At 41.1% G+C, this 22,181-nt stretch overlaps 1 protein-coding gene across 2 annotated transcripts in view; it reads right to left on the reverse strand.

The window, feature by feature from the left end:
• Nucleotides 1–11,618: 11,618 nt before the first annotated feature.
• Nucleotides 11,619–22,181, reverse strand: part of Prkg2 (protein kinase cGMP-dependent 2) — a 109,095-nt gene continuing 98,532 nt past the window's right edge. For both annotated transcript variants that reach the window (XM_021162709.1, XM_029476943.1), the window contains 2 exons: nt 16,040–16,106; nt 11,619–13,963 (listed from right to left, as the gene is read on the reverse strand). In XM_021162709.1, the coding sequence (XP_021018368.1) occupies nt 13,868–13,963; nt 16,040–16,106 (163 nt within the window). In that variant the 3' untranslated portion in view covers nt 11,619–13,867. The remainder of the gene's footprint in view (nt 13,964–16,039; nt 16,107–22,181) is intronic.

A 22,181-nucleotide genomic window follows, 5' to 3' on the forward strand; every position in this document is an offset into this window, starting at 1 on the left:
GGCCACATCAGGGACAGTATGACAAGGTTTCCTGCCCCTGGAGCAGAGCCAGCAGGGTGTGGCCTCCATGAGTTTTGATTGCTGTGGGCATAAGGCTTGTTTGTATAATAGTGTACATAGCTACACATTCCTCCTTCAAGAAACATCTTCTCTCTCAAGGTTAATGACACCATGATAATAAGAGACAGCATGAGTCTGGGAGGCAAGGGTATGTCTATGTCTCAGCAAAATGGTAGACTGTTGTGACCTTCAAGACAGACTTAAGGCTGTGGGGGAAAAACTCTGAAAACATGAGTTTGAAATATATAATTTCTCAACTATGCAAAATCTAAGGATTTTATATGAGCATCTTCATGGACTAAAAACAAAACAAAACAACAATAACAACAAAACAAAAACAAGACAAAAAAACAGAGGCAACTGCACTACAAGCCATCTTGTCAGAAAGATACAAAACCAGGCAGATACAAAAGCAGTAGATTCCTGAGTTCAAGGTCAGCCCGAGACAGAGCAAATTTAGCACCAGGTATGGTGGGAATTGCAACATCAGGACAAGTTACAACACAGATAAATTATAAAGGCAGACAGATCTCTGAATTCTTTTGTAATGTTAAAAAAAATGCACTTGCTGTCCTTCTCCTATGAGTCAAGAGGCTAAGGTCAGGGAATGCTGATTCCTGGGATGGTCAAGAGGAAACCTGGAATAAATGACTGAATTGATAAGTAAATTTGGAAAAACTAGGCTTTTGGTCTACATGAGATGAGCTAGTGAAAAAGGCAGCTAAGGAACTTTGGAAAGGTCATGAAACACTTGCCCCTCCGAAAGGGAAAGGGAGAGGCTAATTAACATTCCTCAGACCACAGGGCGGGAACCAACCTGTGGTGGGGACACATTCCAAAGGACAGGCCACCTTCAGACAAGGGAAGTCCTAGCCACTTCATTCCCTAAAGACCAATCAGTTTAAAGGGAGCACTGTTCTGCCAATCACATTGTGCCTAGTTGCTGATGCTCTATTCTGCCCCTGGAAACCATATAAAAACTCACCTAATGGGGACCAGTTCAGATCTGGAACAACCCCAGTGCACCGGAACAATAAATTTCTCTTGCTTTTTGCATCAATTCTGGCTCCATGTGGTTCATTCAGGGGTCCCTGGTAAGCTAAGGTTCCCCAGAGTCTTACACTAACAGAAGACAATAGCAGTTCTTTAGAATTTCTTCTAGCAAGAGCTGAGCTGTCTGGAGTTCTCTGGAGAATGAACATAGCTCTTCAAGATTTTTTTTTCCTAATAGCTAATAGTATTTCTGATTTTGGCTGGAAAATCCATGGAGAGAAAGCACAGTTCTTTTAGAAATTTTCATAACTCTTTTAGAAATTTCTAACAGGATTTCTGACCCAAGAATTAGTTAGAGAGTGAACACAACTCTTTTAACATAGCAATTACCCAGACATGACTGTCTGAAGACAGAACATAGCTCCCTTAGAATGTTTTCTGGTTTTCTGACTTTGATCAGAAAACCCAAGAATTACTTTTAGAATTTTTCTAACAGAATTTGTGACCTGGTTGGAAAATCCAAGAATTTCTTATAGCAACTTTGGTCAGAAAACCCAGGAGCTATCCAGAGAGCTTTGAGAAAGTAGAGAGAACTGTCTCAATCAGAGAGAGCTGACTTGAACAGAACACAGGCCATCAGCTTGTACCTGTGATTTGACTTTGCACTATCTGTTTTGCTGCTCCCAGGCATCCCTTCTCTCAGAACCCCTCTCCAAGATGTGGCTGGTCATTAGTGGCATAGTTTTTGTGTGTCAATTTGACACAAGCTGGAGTTATCCCAGAGAAAGGAGCTTCCCTTGAGGAAATGTCTCCATGAGGTCCAGCTGTAAGGCATTTTCTCAATTAGTGACCAAGGGGGGAGAGCCCATTCCTGGGCTGGTAGTCTTGGATTCTATAAGAGAGCAACCTGAGGGAGCCAGGGGAAGCAAGCCAGTAAGGAACATCCCTCCATGGCCTCTGCATTAGCTCCTGCTTCCTGACCTGCTTGAGTTCCAGTCCTGACTTCCGTTGATGATGAACATCAGTGTAGACGTGTAAACTGAATAAATCCTTTCCTCTCCAACTTGCTTCTTGGTTATGAAATTTGTGCAGGAATAGAAACCCTGACTAAGGCACATAGGTTGTTACAAGATGTTGGACATGGCAGATCAGTGGAACATCTGCTGAGAAGGGCTGCTCATAGGGAATGGAACCAGCACCAAAGAGAAAGATTTGTTGCAGGCAGTGAGGCTGAACGCACAGCATCACCTGAGCCCCTTGAACTTGAATCCCCAGGTACCAGATATGAAGGATTTGATGTTTTTTTGTGTTCAGTTTCAGTCTTGTTTTGGTCCAATCTTTCCTTGCTATACCATCATTCCTCAATTTGGGGAAGGGAATTGTGTAATTTGACTCTTGATTATTCAAGGGAGTCACAGTAAGAGTCTTTGGACATTTGAACAGAGATGTCATGAACCTATGGTAGTCAGAATATTCTAGAATTAATATACCATAGAGATTAATAAAGGAAAACACTCTTTAATAATAGTGTGCATCTGGCTCTGGCTAATGTCCAAAGAGGAGTCAGCTGCAAATAGATTTTCTAACTTGTATAGACCTTAGATTCACACATTACATACATGCTGTCATCCTCAAATCTTCCTGAGATCCTAGTCCAAACACTTTGAACAGTTTTAAGCGCATGCTGCAGATGACAAGTCTTGTCACTTGGATAGATGAGAGATTAACACTGCAAAAATTGCTGTAACTTAAGTTCATTGATATTGTTCTTTTTGAACAGTTGCTTCATCTTGCCCACCTGGCAGAACTATGCTTGTCTTGATAAGTAAACATACTTAAAGGCCTATCAGGGCTTGGGGAAGATGGAGTCCCTGTGATACGCCTGGTCCTGCCTCTTAGGGGCAGGTTCTTTGATATAGAAATGGACTTAGTGGCTCTTTGTAAGTCATTGTCCTCTCTGTTATACAAATGGAGCCTAACTGGTGTTCCATTGCAGTGAATAGACATTAGCAGGAACTTTCTTAGCAATCTTTAATTACGGTGCAGGGTTTTGTTTCTCTCAGTTTCTAACTGTACCCTACTTATATTCCAGTAGTATTGGTGGCATAACTTTCCATATGTATTATTTCCTAAGCAACTTTATTGCTAGAACTTTGATCACCATCAAACAGACAGTAGATCTTTAAAACTACTAGCTTACAAACATTTGAAGTATAGACATTCCTTTTTTTTCACCTGGGTCAAGTTTCTTCACACATTCAGCAAAGGAATCAGTAATTGTGTGGAAGCATGATAGAAAGTTTCCTTAACTCCCTATCTAGTCAGTACCAAAAAAGGTACTCACCCCACCTCCACCCCCTGTCACTGTAACATTGCACAGTTATGGCCACCAGTATCCTACAACTCTATCTGAAAAGTATCCAAAACCATGCTTTACAAGTTATTATTAGAAGAGGAAAGAATATCATATGCACATGCATACACATCCACACACATGCATTGTGTGTATATATACATATTGTATATTTATACATAGATAATTATCACACACATTGAAAGCTCTGAGAATCATCCCCCAACACACACACCCAGCTCCTCCATTCTTCTCAGTCTCACACCTCTCTCTTCTCTCTCTAGGTAAAGCCCCACCCATTTACCATGCTTGTCCATGACCACTGAATGCTCTGTTGTGGGCCTGAGCCCATCTGTCTCTCACTGAACCAAGTAACTCAACAGCCAGCTGACCAGCCTGCCTGCTGCCGCCACAACCACCTTCATGTCCTGCGGATGGGGCCACTGCAGCAGTCACTAAAAACATAGATGTGACGAGATGGTGGAATAAACAGAGACATGAACAATCTTTAAAATGTAACTATACTCTGGAATTTATATTAATGTATTTCCTGTGAGAGATTTTACTTTATCAAACAACTTAGGTTGGACCTTACCATCAGCTGTAACAAGGAGTAAAAACTAAGAATGATAGTATTTTTTACCATAATGAAATGCTATTCAAACATTAAAAAATAGCACTGTATCAATGGGATCAAATGCATGTACCTGAAAATCGTTATGTTAAACGTATAAATCAGAAGCAGAACGACAAATTCTACATACTCCCCTTCAAATGTGAAGTTTAAGAAAAGCCGAGAGTAATGTAAAACAGGATTACTGGGTCTAGAATAGGGAGGGAAAGGAAGCAGGGACTTAGATAACAGGAACCTAACTACACACAGCAGTAAATTCCAGCTTTCCACATAACAGGGAGGGGGCTGAAGTCCACATCAACCTAGAGTATACTTTATTAATTACTAAGTAATAATAAGTAGAACATGAAGTGATGATAAAAACATTGAAATGTTAAGTATATACTGTATGTATGTATGCATATATGTATGTGTGTATGTATGCATGTAAGAATGTATGTATATATGTATGAATGCGTGCATGTATGCATTATGTATGCATATATGTATGCATGTATACATGTTTGTATATGTGTATGTGTACATTATTTATGCATACAACTATGTATGCATGTATATATGCATGTATGTATTTTCATATCACATCCATTATTTTATATCATTAAAATGTTTTTAAAATAAGCAAATTCAGAAAAAAGTAAACATATATCCAGTTAGATTCCTCTTCTCCTTCAAATGGGGACAATGGCATGGCTTCTCATTACATCTGAGGTAAAAAGCAAAGCTTTCAAGACTCTCAGCATCAGGGACTGCCATGCACTCCGGTCAAGTCAGTTTGACAAGCCGAGAGGCTTAAAAGCTACTCACGAGGCAAAAGAGTTTCACAGAAACTCACTCCTGGAGTCTGGCGTTCTCTCTAACTCATACATTAATTTTCCATTCCCGAGTTAGTCTAGTGTATGGATCCACGTGCTCTCTTTTAGTATTATCCTATTATAAGTGCCTTTTAAGATTGAATTCTGACATAGCTAATGCCAGTGTTCCAACAGTCCTAGAACGTACTTGAGCAAGACCATGGGCTTGAAATTCAGTAGGAATGTTGCTATTCAGTGACATTCAGAATAGCCTCTGGTACTACACTATCATTTAGAATAAAAGCCAAGTTGCTCCCATATACAGGAATTTACAATGGTTTAGGAAGTAGATCAGGCTGTGGTTTTAGAGTATTGCATTATTCATGAGATGGTTAGCTAGAACAGAACTCCCTAGTTAGAACCATGACTTGGGTGTGAAAGCCCTTGCCCTAGGAGAGTAAAGACCTCACACCTGGCTTCTAAGACTATAACTGAGTTACACCCATACACACGCATTTGCAATGGCCTAAGGGGAAGGTGGACTATACAATAGACTAAAATAGGAACTATGGCAAGGGCACGAAGCCCTTGACCCTGGCTTCTAAGATTAAGCGAATCTTAGTGGAGCCCTTGTTGATCCCAGTTGTTAACAATGAATTCTATCCCAGGTGGTTCCCATTAGACCTTCTGTGTTTGCATTCCTCTGTTTTATGTTAGAATCCAGTAACCTCTTTGTACCTTGCGAGTGTGTCACCCAACTTCCTTATTGTCCTCTGTATAAAAAGTCTGATGCTCGATTTGACAAATTACATTCAGATTCTACACAACCTCTCCTGTGTGTATCTGTCTGTCAATTCATCCGAAGCTTTGCCCACTGGCGACTAGAGACTCATTCCACGCAGACAAAGGGGCCCAGAGGGTCTGCAGCAAGGGACATTCTGTCTTTTCTAAGCCTCACAACTAGAGCCCTGCAAGCCTTCTCTTCCTTCCTAAAACATGGTGGATTCACCAACACCTGCAGCTCTTGCATTTGGTTTCTAGGCTCAGAACCCTCTTGTTGGTCAAACCTTGCTTCTCTTCACCATTCAGGCATGGCTCAGACATAACCCACCCTGGAAGATGTCTCCTGACCCTTTGCTCACTGCCAGCCTCCTAGTTGCTCATCCACCCTGTATCCTAAGATCTTGTGTAATGGGATTCATCCCTGTGATGAAAGGCTCTGGTATACTTATATAAAAGAGAAATCTCTTTCTTAAATGAACAATGAGATCTTGGTTTTCCACTTTGAAAATAAACCTTGTTCTTTGGTTAGAAGCATCTTGTTGCCCACTGGCATCAGTTCTAGAAGGCTCTCACTGAAAAAGCCCTAAGTAATGTAAGCTTTGGAAAGTCAAAGCTTTGGTCCTAAGGGAGGTTGCCCTAGATTCAGTTACCCCCTTTACCGTTTAAATGATGACACTTTATAGAAAAGACCTGGAAGTTTCAGGTATGTAAAGACATTCCAAACAGTGCAGAAGGAAGCGGATGTTCCCTTCCTGGGAACTGAGGGGTTAAATGAGCAAAACCAGACCTCTTTCTGTCATGGGGTTGGTTCTTCATAGGCTTTTCCTGAGTAGACTGCAGCATGGTAGCTTTGGTGGACACAGTAGAGCTGAGAGGGCCTGAGCTCTAGTTAACACAAATCTGCCTTCTGCATTGTAAAACCAGAGCCTGTAACTCTCTAGGGGCCTTGCTATGGAGCTGGGCAGAGAGAAAGATGGTAGACAGCAGCTGGAGATAAGGGGGACTGAATCAGACCTAGGTGTCTCTTGTTCCAGCAATAACCAAGGGGAGTGAGCCTGGTTTAAGGAGACTGCGGGACCCTGGATCACCAGAGAAGGCAAGAGCTGTATGTCTCCAATCAGAGACTTGAGCGTCACTCTGACTGCAACCATGATGGCATGTTACCTTAGACGCTTCCTCTGTGTTAGCAAGGAGTATAATGAAAATACCTATTCAGATTGAACCCAAGACTTTGTGTCTTAAAGGGATTAAATCTTTCAGAGAACAATGGTTACATGACTTCACAATTAAAAGACCTGGGTTTTCCCATGGAAACCCAGGCTCATTCCAGTGGGATGGAACTTGTACCTGGATGGGTCTGTCAACTTTCCCCACAAAAATGTGAGAACCATTGCCCTTGAGGGACTGTGGATTCAATTGTCTTTAAGCAAGATAAGACTTTAAATTCTCTTCCTTTAGGATTGCAGAACTGTCTTTTTCTAGACACAAGTTCTGCATTAGACTGTTTCCATCCTTAGACCCTAGCCGTTACAATCAGTGCTGTGCTGTAGAAGTAGATGATGTTCACTGCTGAGCATCCAAACCCTGGAACTCTGTCTGATGCAGTTGAGTGACTACCTGAACACGTATATCAGTTTATTGAACAATTAATTACTTATGCATATGCATTTGACAGAGGACACACAGTGTCAGGATGGAGATCTCTGCCTCAGGCTTTGGAAGAAGGTTGGAGAACAGAAGTCCAGCAGAAGGACACCTTTAACCTTTGTTTTAACCCATCAAAAATCCCCAGGGAGTACATCTGCTGCAACAAGAAGCCTTCGGTTTGCATCATTCCAAGTTATCCAATACCACGTGGTCAGGTCTGAGAAACATACAGAGTCATGCAGTACTGAAAAGACCCAGCAGGGTGTTTCTATAGGCTTATTTCTTTATATGTACACATAGCAACAATAGTCAAAGAAAAGGAGGCCATGAGTTTGGGAGAGAGAGGCAGACATGGAAATGATAAGGAGACAATAGAGGGAGGGGACATTAATTATATTTTAAATAAATTAAATAAATAAAAATATGCATCAGTAAGGATTCATAAGAAACAAAGTCTGTAGATAAGTCTGTAGATATTTAACTCAAAGATTCAGATTCAAAGAAATCAAGGAATGTCCTTCTCATCCTTACCATCTGGACCAAGTCCTGCAACATAAGCATTCTCTTAGTAATTATTAGGAAAATCTATGAAGACATAGCTTCATTGTTTTCTTCATATCCACTACTCATTTGACTAAGAGGTTCCCCATTGAGGAAGTAACTCTAGAAAGAGTCTAAGGGTTTAAAGAAGGGGTAGAGTACTATAAATGTCCTCTGGGTAGATTTCCTGTTGTACTCTTGAACTCATAGCAGTTGTGATTACCTGTACAAGTCCCACACTAGAGTGAACACCCCATCATGTACACCCAGTCATGGAGGAGCAGGGAGTCACAAGGCCCTTCCCTTCCTGGAAGATGTCTAGGCAGTTAATGGTTGAGAGACAGACATTTTCCTCAGTGGTGTAGCCACTGGTAAGGTGTCATGTTCCTGTAAATAACCCATCTGCCATGCTCTGTAAAAACACTGGTGGGACTCATTGGGTATTACATATACTCACATACACACAGACACACACACATTGAGAAAGAGACAGACAGACACATTTCAAGAATGGGGAGGACATGAATGGAATCAGAATAAGGAGAGGGCAGGGTGGAAATGATGTATTTATTTNGACATGAATGGAATCAGAATAAGGAGAGGGCAGGGTGGAAATGATGTATTTATTTCATTCATTCATGTTTGAAATTTTCAAAAAAAAAAAAAAAAAGAAGAAGAAGAAGAACATGCCAAGCAGAGTGCAGAACAGAGGGCTGCTCCAAACCCTAAAATTCATTCTCCATTCCAACCCAAGACCCTTCTTGTAATTTAAATATCAGGGTTATGTAGTTGTCCCCCAGTCTGTGTGTGCTCTTGAACACTCTAGCTCTTCTACTCTCCTCCAGAGGAAGCCCCCATTTTCTGCATCAAGCTTCAGGATTGAAGACTGGTCGGGCTCTTCCTTAACTACATCACATTGCTTTCAGCTTTGAGCTCCGGTTCAGTGCGTGCCTATTTCCATCCCTCGCCTAAGAAGTTTACACATTTCACATGATTTTTTTCCTTAGTATAATCTTAAATTCAAATCCATCAACTAGAAATTGAATAAAAGATCTTGGTTTGTGTTTTTTGCCTTCTTAAATTCAAAATGGTGCATCTGTGATTCAATTTTGAGTTTGCACGTCAATCACCTAAGTCCAATTACTACTGTTGTTTCCTGCTCAAGTGTATGATGCCAATGTCCTCAACAAATTCTAATAAATGTTAGATAGAAAAAAAAGAAGCCTCATTAGTTAAAAATGCAAATTAAATAAGTAAGTCATGTAGAAGAGGATAAGCATGTATTACGTATTTACTGGTTTTAAAAATAAGCTACTTTGTCCTCTTTCTACTTAGCTAAGGCTGAAGTGTGTTTCCCTAGACATCCTTCTCAGACTGGTTCTGACCTGGACCTTTCCACAAGCCAATTTTGCGTAAGAATGTTGGTCTGAAAGACAGATAGGGGACCCAGGCTGAGCTGCACTCTGGGGATAAGTTTAAGTTTAATACTGCTGCAGCATCACAAGGCTGGTGACCAGAGGGTTCACCTTGGGAGAAACAGCCATCAGACCTGCGGCTTTGATCCAGACAGATTGACTCCCACCATGTCATTATCCCCTAACACCACCACCCCTTGTGTCTTTAAATCCCAATCAAGGAAGGTGTGAAGGTTCGTGTGTGAGCTGCAGTTCCACTAACATGAGAAGATTGGTCATCATGAAAGCCAGATGCAGGCTCCAGTTTATGGTCATGTGTTGTGTTCAAATTTTTCAATTTTCCTTCAAGAATTCACTGTTCTTGTTTTGTGTCTGCCTTATTCTTTTTTCTCTTTTCTGATTATTAACAGGAAGTTAGTAGCTTTGGGCAGCTCTAAAGAAGAATGAATTTTTGGTTGGTGGAGAGTTTCAATTTTTGGAGATATGGTCTCATGATGCCCTGGTTGGCCTTAAACTCAATAGCTATCTTGAATTCCTGGTCCTATTAGGTCCATCTCCCCAGTGTCAGAATTTCGGTTGTATATACGACCATGTATCTGCAAGAAGAGAGGGTTTTAAAGTGTAGACATATCATAAAAAAGGAGCTCTCAGGATGTTTTTGAAGCTGCTTGCCAAAGCATTTCAAATAAACTTTTAAAATATCTCCAGTGTATACTGTTGAGTCCATGACAAAGCCTGTGTCTAATAGAGTCCATTTTGAATTCTTGTATGGCAAATAACTAAAGAATAATTCCCAGGTAATGCCAAAGAAAAAAATGGTACCACAAGTAAGGCCCAGAAATATGGTATTCAGGGTTATCCAACCTTTTGAAATAGGACATTGTCCCCTACAAATGTGTTAAGTCAGCTTCACAGCTATTCTGAGATACTGCAACCCACTGGTTGCACGTTGGATACATCTTTCAGAGTCTGCCTGTGCCCATTACCCACTATCTCCTAAAGCAAATATGTGAAGCAGTGACCTTAGATCATTTCCATGCAATGCTGTGAGTGTCGAGAGAAGATGGCTTACTTACCTGTTGGAGAGGAGTTCAGGGCTAAAAGAAGATTCTCAAGGAAATGTGCCCAGGGACCTCCATCCACACCTGAATAGGATTCAGATGACAAGATCCTGGATGCTAAGCCTGATGATATATTTATAGAGGCTTCTGAGAGCGAATGGATGTGTTTTGCATATGGGAGAATTGCTGTAGGTAGCCAGAAAGTGGATTTTGGCTGTTTTAAGACTTGATGCATAGGTTTTGAAAACTTACTTCATTAAGAAGTCACATCTCTACACCTCTCCTTTATGGCTGGGTTGGCTTCTGTTTCCATCAATAGAATATAGCAGAAGTGTTTTTAGACCACTTCCATGAGTTCATACAAAGCGGTGCAGCTTCTGCCTCATTGGCTAGCACCTTCTCCTTTGGATTCCAGTGTGGCTATAGACATATCTAACCTAAAGACTCCAAACTGTCCAGGCAGCAAGCATAGGTTAACTGGTGCAGTGTTGGTCACCGAGACGTTCCAGCTCACGCACTCTGGCTCCCTCGGATGCTCTAGTGCAGACCCCTCACCCTCCAGTGCTAGCTGTCTAAAATTACTGGCACAAAGGATCTCAGAGACAAAATGATGCTTCTTGGTGAGTGTTCTAAGTTTAGGGATAATTTATTAGACAGGTACAGCAGTAGGCACTAGTCCAGGCAAAAGCATTACAAGGGAATTAGGAATGCAATAAGTATTTAGGAATGTAGTAAGTATTTAAGGCCAATATGGGGCTTTGGGGGAACAGTCAGCCGTTGGTGTTTGATATAACTGGAGAATCTTATGAACATGAGGCAGGGCATAAAAGTGCTCTTTGTATGGTGCCTGACAGTCAAGATCAGGATAGTAATTAGGTTAAGAAGCATGTGCACACATTTTTAAGTGGTGATTCTCAGTGACCAGTACTTAGGTCCAATGTCGAAATGACCAATGAGCAAGGATGTGACTTATTGTTAAAGTCATGCACATCTAGGGCTCATCCTTTCTTTTCTGTATTTTACCATACTTCAGACATTAATACTTAGGTAAAAATTAAGAATCTATAATGATGAGAAATTTACCCCACACACAAAAAAATGATGAAGAAAGAAGTAATATTATATCTTAGAAAAAAGAAGTTAGAAATAATTTAGAAATAATTAGAAATTTTAATAATTAAAAGTATGATGGCTTTTCACATAGAGCGATAACCTGCTATTCTTCTCTGTGTGTGTGTGTATCTTTAATTCATAAACTTTAAGCACAGGTCAGTTCAGTCGAGTACTTACTTCATTTTGGTGATGATGAATGCTTTTTTTACACCAAAGTTTGATCAACTATTTTTACTGCAGATTTAATTTAACTCAGACACCAATGCACACAGACACCATTGACACACATGGTTCAGAACTAAGTAGTTATTAAGGCCGCTTTAATTTTAACAGAGATAGTAACAGTAGCTCCCATCTATGCAGCAAGGACCATTTCACAGATACCAGATAAGGATCTGTCTGTAGATACCACTTAGCCTAGCCTTTGTTCTACAAGTGAGAAGCTAGTACCCAAAGGCAAATCAATTTCCCAAGGTCACTGAGCTAGAAATCAAGTTGCGATTCAATGATAATTCAGTCTGACACATCCTCATCTTTGTAAAGGGAACACATTAAATCATGTGTGGGAATTATATATGATATGGCCACTCACAGGAAAGATTAACCTCCAAGGTGTGTTTTAACTCTATACATGTAGGACTTTTCGATTACAATGACACTCTGGAGAAAATCATTGTTACTATAACTGTACAGTCCTAATAGCCATCCAATATATCAGTTTTCCCCCTGCATATGTTGGTAATTATAAAATATATACATGGAAAAGCATATAGTACATAGAAATCAAATGCAAATAAGATCTTTTTAGACTTTAGAAATTCTTTTAAGCATGTTATATTAATCCTATTAAAAATGGCTTTTCTATATACAATACATAATCTTTAAAAATCTACCCCAAGAAACAAAACTCTTTGGTTCAGCAAAGGACTCTACATGTGTAAATATAATTTCTTAAGGATGCACTTTCTTATTCTGGGCTTTGCTTATCTGGCTTAAGTCTTCAGGAGACAGACAGCTGACTTTCTCTAAAAAATGAAAGTGTGTGTGGAGTGGATGTTTTTCTTTTCACATAGAATATATCGTATGAAAATACAATCAGAAGCTTGAATGATATAGGAATCAGGATACCACCTCTCCTCTTCCAGATTAAGAAGATACTGGGACATCTGCCTTCATTTTGGAAGGAAGGGAGGAAGTAGAACACCTACAAACACCAGGAAAGCCCTCAGGGACAGGTGTCTAGTGCACTGGAACCTCTCCTCATCGCTTCCAGTTTGGAAGATTACCAAGAGGAAACAGGAAGAGGCCAGATTCTGGGTGTTCCTTTTTCTTCTAAAATCCCATCACATCCCCAGTAGCCTGGGATATAATTATAGACATGACTCAATTGCCTCCTTTGAACAAAGCCATTACTTCTACAGTGATTACAAATGTCAACATTTGCCAATGGGCTTCTCATTAAAATCACACATGGTCTTTCTATACTTTGGGCTTACTAATAGCTGTAATAATAGGACTGATCAAAATATCTCAGAGTTTGAAAGAGTTAGCAACTTTAGCTGTCAGGAGTTTGTTATGCTTTGTCTTTGGTGGGAAGGACATGTCCTTAGCATTTTATTCCACTGAATTGTCTACTTTGGTAGTGGAAATATATTTTTTTTAACATAAGGTAAAACCTTTCCAAAGGCCCATCATTTAGCTACACTTTCCAAACTATGTTTAACAAAGTTTTTGTTTTGTTTTTTTTTTTTTTTTATAGATCCCTGGCCAAAGAAAAAGGAACCGTTTTGGTTTTTTTTCTAAGTTATTAAAAATGATGTAATTATCTGATTTGATGGACTTGCCTTTAGTAGCTGGCACCACTCACTAATATTCAAATGTTTCCTTTTTCCTCATTAACATCAGAAAAATGTATTAGTGTATTTGTAAGTTGAAAGAAAATGAAATTCATGGTCTTCTATTGACTACCCAAGAAACCTGGAAACCCCACTTAAGGATGCTGTATAGATCCCTGGTGTCTAACGAGCCCTGGAGAGAGTCTTCTAAAGTTGCTCTATAGACTTCCTTCTATCTGGATAGCTTAGGTGGTCAAGAACAAAAGCCATATTAATTTGATTAGGATTCTAGACAGGACAGTATGATTTGGAGGGAGCAACAGATTTTCAAGAAAACTATCCTATGCCAAAAAAAAAAAAAATGGATTGGACCATGGGGATGGAAAGGGACAACCTTTGACATCTGAGACAAGGACAGAATGGAATAAAGGGATAAATAATTCCCAGCAGCTAACGTAGATGTTCTCATTCAGAACCACATCCAGCCATTCTCCTTCCCTGTCTATCAGGGTTTCCTTTTCTGTAATTGTCTTCCAAGAGGTCTAACAATGCTTTGAAGAGAGAAACAACCAGGGCTGTGTCACTGATTCTCACAGTCCTCTTCCAGGGCACAGCGGCGGCCGGTTGTTTTTTCTCCTGTCAGAAGTCTTTATCCCAGCCTGACATTTCATCCGGAGGCACCCCCTTTTCAGGAGGATACTTGTCAAAGTAGCTGTGGTCTATGGGGCCACTGAGCTAGTGGAGATAGGAGAGAACAAAGGTGAGGACCAGGGTGACCAGGCGTGGTAGGACATCCAGGTAAAACTTGTTATACCTGAGTGGTGACTTCACACTGGAGCCTACTACATATATTACATATCACGTTTTACATGTTGCATGTTACAAATTACAAAATATACATTACATAGAAAAGATTGCCAAGTATATGCATTGTGTCACAGTCTCAGCATACTGAGGTCATCTCATTGGAAGCAAGTGTTTTGTTGTTGGTTTTGTGTGTCAGGAGCTGCTGACATGAGGAATTATTTTCTAAAGAGAAGGTGAAATAAATGCTATCCACCTTCCTGTATCAAGTTAAGGAATGTTTTCAAAACAAATATCTTTGAAATGTTACAATTTATTAGAGTTCCTCTTACATTTATGTTTCTTGCCAATATGAATTTGAGCAGTTACTGTATCTCTGTAAAGTTTGCAAAATAGTAAACAAATGGGCAATCCTAAATCTTAGTGGTATTGAAATGTCACTAGAAAAATTAAATGACTGTGGTATTAAACTATTTTGTAACCATGGTTTGAAATTCTTTACTTAAAACAAATTACAGAATACACAATTAAACAATCAGATCTAAACAAAAAAAAGCATTTATGACACTATTGTGATTTGCTGTGAGGTACTGGGCATTTGAGGACACCTCCTAGGATTGTCACCACTGTGGCTAGTGGTGTCATATTGGGCAACATAGGTTGAGAGAAAGTGGAACATCTCATGACTTGGGGAGAAGTGTGTCAAGGACTAATAGGTCAGTGGTATACCAAATGTATGTGTGCTGTCTGTAGGAATTGTGGCAGCCCTGTGCCTTCCACTGCACGTTTGTAGAGCAAAGATTTTCACTAAAGTTAAATAATTATGGAGAATAAAATTTCTAGTCAGATATAGTTACATAAAACAAAATGTAACCTTCCTTAATTTCACAGAATACACTCACTACAATTTAAATAGCACACAAGGAGATTTGATATCTATTGATCATTTAAAATACACACACACACACACACACACACACACACACACACACTAATGCAACACTTCTTATTCTTCTTTTCCCATTCTGTTTCACCTATAAAATTCTCCTTTTAATGGAAAATAGTTTTATAATTGACCAGGATTCTTGTTCTTTCTTTAAATGCCCTATATTTCAGTTTATTTCTCTTATTTCTGAAATAATAGTAGCATTTCTTTTAGGTATAGCTATAGTTACATTTTAGGAGCACGTGTTGTCAGATGGCAAATATATTACAACTGTCATATTGTAATTAACGATAAATTACATTTCATCTGGGTACCTAAGCATCTCTAACTACTCTGGGATTTAGGTGATACTGGCATATAATTAATTCCTAAGAGGTGCATCACATGGACAACTCTATTATTTTTATTTGTGTGTATTCTTTAGTGTATGTGTGCTTGCATATGCATGTGTGGGTTTCCTGCACACCATCCTTGTATGTACTTGCCTGTGGGTGCTAGAGGTTGATATCAGGCATCATTACTCAATTACACTCTACCTCACATTTTGAGACAGTGTCCCTCACTGATGCTGGGGCTCATCACTAGGGAGGTCCAAGGATCTGCCTGTCTCTGTCTCCCTAGCTTTATGATCACAGGCACACACACTATAGCCACAACTTCTTAGGCACATACACTACAGGGTACAGACACACACTATAGCCACAGTTCCTTAGGTACACACATTACAGGGTACAGGTTCTCATGCAGGCACACACACTACAGTGTACAGCTTCTTGTGCAGGAACCAGGCCTTCATGCTCATGTGTTAAGAACTTTTCCCATTGAGCCTGAGCTCCAGCCCCAGCCACACTATTTAAGTCTCTAGATCACAATTAGCAGGACAAACTCACCTAATAAGTAGTTTTTAAAATTCTAGAATCTCTCTCTCTCTCTCTCTCTCTCTCTCTTCCTCTCTCTCTCTCCTTCCATCCTTTCCCCTCTCCCTCTTCCCTCCTTCAGAATTTGTTTTCAAAATTATTTCCTAGAACCTAATTGAGGGAGTGTTCTAGCAAATACCATACCTCTCTCCGTAAAGGTGATGGAAGGCTCCGTGCTTTCAGCCCTTCCCAATTAAAACCATTTAACCACCTAAAATGAGAGAAATACAAAGGCTATTACTCACATAATCGATGATTAACATGTTAGAGTATATCTGTCTACCCATTATGTTGCTCCCTACCTCCAAAAGTGCTGCTGTAAGCAGCTGAAGTTAACAGGGAAGGATGCCTTGACCCATTTCATATTCAACCCATGAATATGGGCACGCACACTGGCCAGCAACCACCCTAAATATTCCCTATCACACTTAGGTTCAGAACTTATAGTGCAGCACCTCCTCAGACTTTCGGAACTTTAGTCCCATCTGTATAGGCTCATGCATGCATACACCCTCTTCTGAGCATATCAGGCTTAGAAAAGACTGTCAAGTTCTTTTGAATCAAAGTTATAGATTGTTGTGAGCTGCCATGCTGCTGTGTGGTGCTGGGCACTGAACCTGGGACCTCAGCAAGAGCAACAAGTGCTCTTAACCACAGAGCTATCCAGGCCAGGTGGTTCTCAACCTTCCTAATGCTGTGACCCTTTCACACAGTCCCTCATGTTGTAGTGACCCCCAACTATAAAATTATTCCATTGCTATCTCTTAACTATAATTTTGCTACTGTTATGAATCCTAATGTAAGTATCTCTTTTCTTTTCTTTTCTTTTTTATTAGGAATTTTCTTCATTTACATTTCAAATGCTATCCCAAAAGTCCCCCAGGCCTCCCCCCCCCATTCCCCTTCCCCCCCCCCAATCCCTTGGCCCTGGCATTCCCTTGTACTGAGGCATATTAAGTTTGCAAGACCAAGGGGCCTCTCTTCCCAGTGATGGCCAACTAGGCCATCTTCTGATACATATGCAGCTAGAGACACGAGCTCCAGGGGTACTGATTAGTTCATATTGTTGTTCCACCTATAGGGTTGCAGACCCCTGCAGCTCCTTGGGTACTTTCTCTAGCTCCTCCATTGGGGGCCCTGTGTTCCATCCAATAGCTGACTGTGAGCATCCACTTCTGTGTTTGCCAGGCCCCGACATAGCCTCACATGAGACAGCTATATCAGGGTCCTTTCAGCAAAATCTTAGGCAAGTGTAAAAGAGTCGCTCAACTTCAAGGGGTGTGTGAGAATCATTGCTTTAGACCCGACCCTTGATTCTTAACTCACTGAAGTGAAACAACCAAAAAAAAAAAAAAAACCCCACAACAGAACAAAACTCCATAGGCCTATAAAAAATCATTCGCGACCCATCTTCAGCCCATTCGCACCCCATCTCTGGATTGCCCTCTCTCCTGAACCACAAACGGGGCTTCCTAGTCTTGTCCCTATTGCCAATGTCTCTGCTAGGGGCTTGATGACATCATGTCTGGTTATTGCTGCAGTTTTTCTGTCCTGCACTGTCACTGCTGACGCTGCTTGGTTATCATACAGAAACGACTTCATTCTTACAACAACAAAACACACCCTTTGACCCAACTTCCTCTCCAATTCAGTCTGCCTCTCTCCTTTGCTTTGGAGGAACAAGGTCCCCGGGAGTGTTTTCACCAGTCCATCCAACCACTTTCTCCTTCCTGAGCACTTTGCAGTCACTTTCAGTCTTCTCCTCTCCACCTCCTCTAGTGCCCACACAGATCCAACAGCAAAGCGTGCTATCGTGAGTGACGTGTGGAGATACTGAGTGAAGCTGACAGATGGAATTTCTTCTCTTATTTACATCCATATCATTAATGTAAACCGCTGAATCTGGACTTCAGCACATGTGCCATAGCAGATGTCGGGAGGCCTCCCTCCTCCTGGAGACTGACTGCTCTGTCTCTTGGAATCTTACAAAGAACATGGAGCAAGGATACTCTCCACCTATTGATCATTAGTTATTTAGGCTATTGATGTCAACTTAGCCAGGCAGCAAACACTTATGGAAAGACAACTTGTCCCAAGTATGAAAATATATATAATGTTTTTATTTTGGTAAGTCAGTAGACATAATAAGTACCTATCACAAATGCTTGATTTAAATTTAGACACTAGTAAGTGCCAGGAAGGTGAAAGAGAGCAGAGTGGTGTTAGGATGGGGTGAGTTTGGCAGGGTTGCTTCCAAGTCAGGTGGTATTTAAAGAATAAAGAGAAGAGAGAAGCCATGCAGAATTCTGCAGGAAAGACCTCTCAGATGGAGGAGGTAGGAGTCAGCAGAGATACAAAATGTAAAGAAAATAGGGGAAAAAGGATATCCAGGGGTTGGAAAGATCATTAGGGTCAGAGGCGGTGAGTAACTTCAGAGAAACAGTGCAATGGGGCATTTTTCCATATGAAACTCCTGGTGATTGTGACAGCACACAGAAGAGCTTAGTGAGCTGAAACCAGATGAAGTCCAGCATGGGGGACGGAGGGAGAGAGGGAGGGAAGCAAGAATCCTATTAGCTGAGGTGGTATTGGCAAATGGTAGCTGCTGGGAGACAGAGAGTCGGTTTCCTTTAATAGTATGAGCTCCTTAGGTCAACCACACTCCAGGGCAGGTTCTATCAATCAAGAAAGCTGAGAAATAAATACAAATTGGAGTTGATGGGTGAAAAAAAAAAGATGAAGAAAACTCAAAGCCAGATAGGTAAAGAATTGAGAGTAAAGAGGGTGGATTTGAGAGGGGTCCTGAGGGGTGTATATGATCAAAATCCATGGTCTGACATTCTCAAAGAATCAATAAAAACATGGTTAAAACCGAAGTAAATCATAAAAGCAAAAATGGCAAAAGATGTCTAAGAAATAATGAAATGGCAGATCATGTTAGGGTGCTTTGCTGGAGATTAGGGCGCAGTAAGTTTTGGTGTGATAGAAAGCCATTACAAAATGCTGAAGAACAGTACAATCTGGTTCTCAAAAGGTAACTGCAGTCATCTAGAGAATGACCACAGGGGTGCAGCGCTGTGAGTGGTGGAGACTAAGGGCAGGGGACCTTCAGGAGCCTGTTACTGGCTTGTTTTAGCCACACCAGAAGCCCTTCGTTCGAGGTGTTGCCTCACTTCAGAGTTCGTTTTGGTTTAGCGCTTAGCGGGACTTCCCAATCCAAGTCTACGTTTGCCCGTAGAATGTTAACTCATGCCTTCCACTTCAGATGCCGTGTTAATAGAAGCTTTTACAACTCTAGTAAAACGCAGGAGTCAGACAACAACGTTAGCTGATGTCTTCTTATCCTCTGTCCCTGTGTGAAAGCACTAAGTTTTATCCAGGACAACCCCATCAGACTTGACACTGAGCCACTGAGCTGGACTCCGTCTTCAGACATTTCTGAGTACATATTTCTGCAGGATCTTGATTGTCACAAAATACAGGAGCCACTCTTAGGATAACTCACAAGGCTCTTTATCCAAGGGCTTATAGAAGTGTTAACACTATCGATTACTGCTGTTCTAGTGAAGAAAATGGCCTTGCGCTTCTTAGAGTGCTCAGAGTGCAATTTGACTAACAGCAACATTTGCTTTGGGTGAGTGGCCATTCACTTAATCCTGGTGTTCTGTGACAGGCCACATCACAGGCAATGCAGAAGACAGGCTGCCTTGTATGCAGCGCAGGTACAGCACACACTGATAGCTGAACAACATTCAGCAGAGCTGCGCCGACATGGACAGAACAGAAATTGCTTTCAGGAGATTTATAGACACCATCCTCAAATGTCCTGGGAAGGTGTTTGGTTTATCCTCCTATCAGGAATGCATTATTACATCAACCCAGGTTAACCAGCCTCTCTTTGTCTTTGGGAGAAAAGACGGATGCCTTGTTTCTAGGTTAGCTAATAAACAAGGGAGCAAAGATGATTTAATAAAGGATACACAAATTGGGCATATTTATAGAGTAGATGCCATGCCTAGGCATAATTTTATTTTAATACAAAGATAGAATGAAAAGTTTTCTTTTAAAAATTAATTTTGTTTTTCAGAGGAGTAGGAAAATCTAACACAAACATTAAAGAGATTTTTGAGAAGATTTATTTTATTATTTTAAAGTGAGTGTGTGTGTCAGTGTGCACCCAATAAGGAGGCCAGAAAAGGGTGTCAGATCCTGTGGAGCAGGACTTAGAGGTGGTTATGGGCTGCTGACATAGCTGCTGGGAATTGAACTCATGTCCTCTGCAAGAGTGGTTTGTGTTCTCAACCATTCCAGCCCCTAAAAGAATGTTGCTGGTAAGTTTTAAGACTATACTGGGTAGTAAGAAAGCTATAGACTTGGGAGATTTGTATGGAGTTTAAAGTTTATGCTTTTTATCTAGAGCAGTGTTTCTCCGACCTATTTCTGTGGCCCTTTAATACAGTTCCTTATGTTGCGGTAACTCCCAACCATAACATTATTTTTGTTGTTACTTCATAAACTTACTTCTCCTGTCGTTTTGCACTGTTATGCAAAGGATATCCGATTTGCAGTCCTTATGGAGGTCGTGGCCCAAGCCTGAGAACTACTGACCTAGAGTGATACACACAGACACACAGACACACACAGAGACACACACAGACACACACACACACATACACAGACACACACACACAGAGACACACACAGACACACACACACACATACACACACACATACATACACACATATGCACACACACACACATACACACACACAGACACACACATACACACACACACATACACACACATACATACACACACATACATACACACATAGACACACACACATACATACACACAGACACATACACACAGACACACAGACACACACACACAGACACACACACACAGAGACACAGACACACACACACAGACACACAGAGACACATACACACACACACATACATACACACATACGCACACACACACAGACACACATACACACACACACAGACACACACACACATACACACATACACACACACACATACACACACACATACATACACACATACGCACACAGACACACACACACACACATACACACATGCACACACACACACAGACACACACACACAGACACACACACACACACATACATACATACACACATACACACACACACAGACACACACACTGAGTTTCTCCCTTAGCTTGGTAGCTTAGGAAAAAGCTCTGAGAAAAGAGGAAAATCAGCATGAAATTCTGTTTCTCAGAATGCCATGCCATCTGCTGTACTGTGCCAACTGTCCCCCGCACTCTGCCCCTGAAGCCGTGTGTGGCAGAAGGAAGCCTCCTTATGACAGGGAACGGACCAATCCACCTCACTGGAAGGAAAGGTCGAGTCACATCAGTTTGCTTGTGCATCCCACCACACTCTGCCCCGTGCGTTTGGGCGAGCCTCAGGTAGGGGAGAGGAAGAGGATAAGGCCGGAGCTTCTCTGCACTTATGGTCACTTCTGTTTTCCAACCACCCCACAGCAAAGCATGGCAACTCCTTAATGACAGCATGGAGGGTGGGCAATAGAATCAGAATCACTTTCACTGGAGGGACACTGGTCAATATGAATGGTGTGCTTATACACCCTTTTATAATGGGAATAGAAGCAGGTCACAAGTATGGGGTGCAAGGAGAAGATAAACTGGATTTTTAGGCAGTGTTTATCGACCTTTAATTGAAGGCAGCCCAAAGAATGACAAAGAATAAAGTTTTACAAGCACTTTAATGTAAATGAAGTTCCAAATGAGTCTGTCTTGTGTCTCCCTCTCTGCTGTCTCTCTCCCTCCCTCTGTTTCTTTCTAATTCACCCTCTGGGGAAGCTTGCTTTCACAATGGTGAACACATGGCTTTGTTGCAAGAGAGATCATGAATTCATACAGTAAGATTGGCAGCTTAGGATATATGTATGTATGTATGTATGTATGTATGTATGTATGTACTCATTTTGCAGCTGCAGTTAAGGAGAGGATATATCAGTCATGCCATGTGCCTCCTTTGGTGTCCAGGCTGACAGAGTGTGAGGATGGACTGAGGGGAGGGGGAGGGCTTGGTAGGGTGGAAGTGGCTTGGGGGTAATGCATGTGTTTAGCATGGGCGGAATTCCAGCTTTTATCCTGATTCCTAGCATGTGTACCTGGAAACATCAGTCCTCAATCCGAGAGGAATAAAACCTTAGAGGTGTTTTCATTTTTGACAGTGAACACATCATCATGGTCAAAAGCTTACA

This window comes from Mus caroli, chromosome 5 (assembly GCF_900094665.2).
Source record: "Mus caroli chromosome 5, CAROLI_EIJ_v1.1, whole genome shotgun sequence".
NCBI classification, from domain to species: domain Eukaryota; kingdom Metazoa; phylum Chordata; class Mammalia; order Rodentia; family Muridae; genus Mus; species Mus caroli.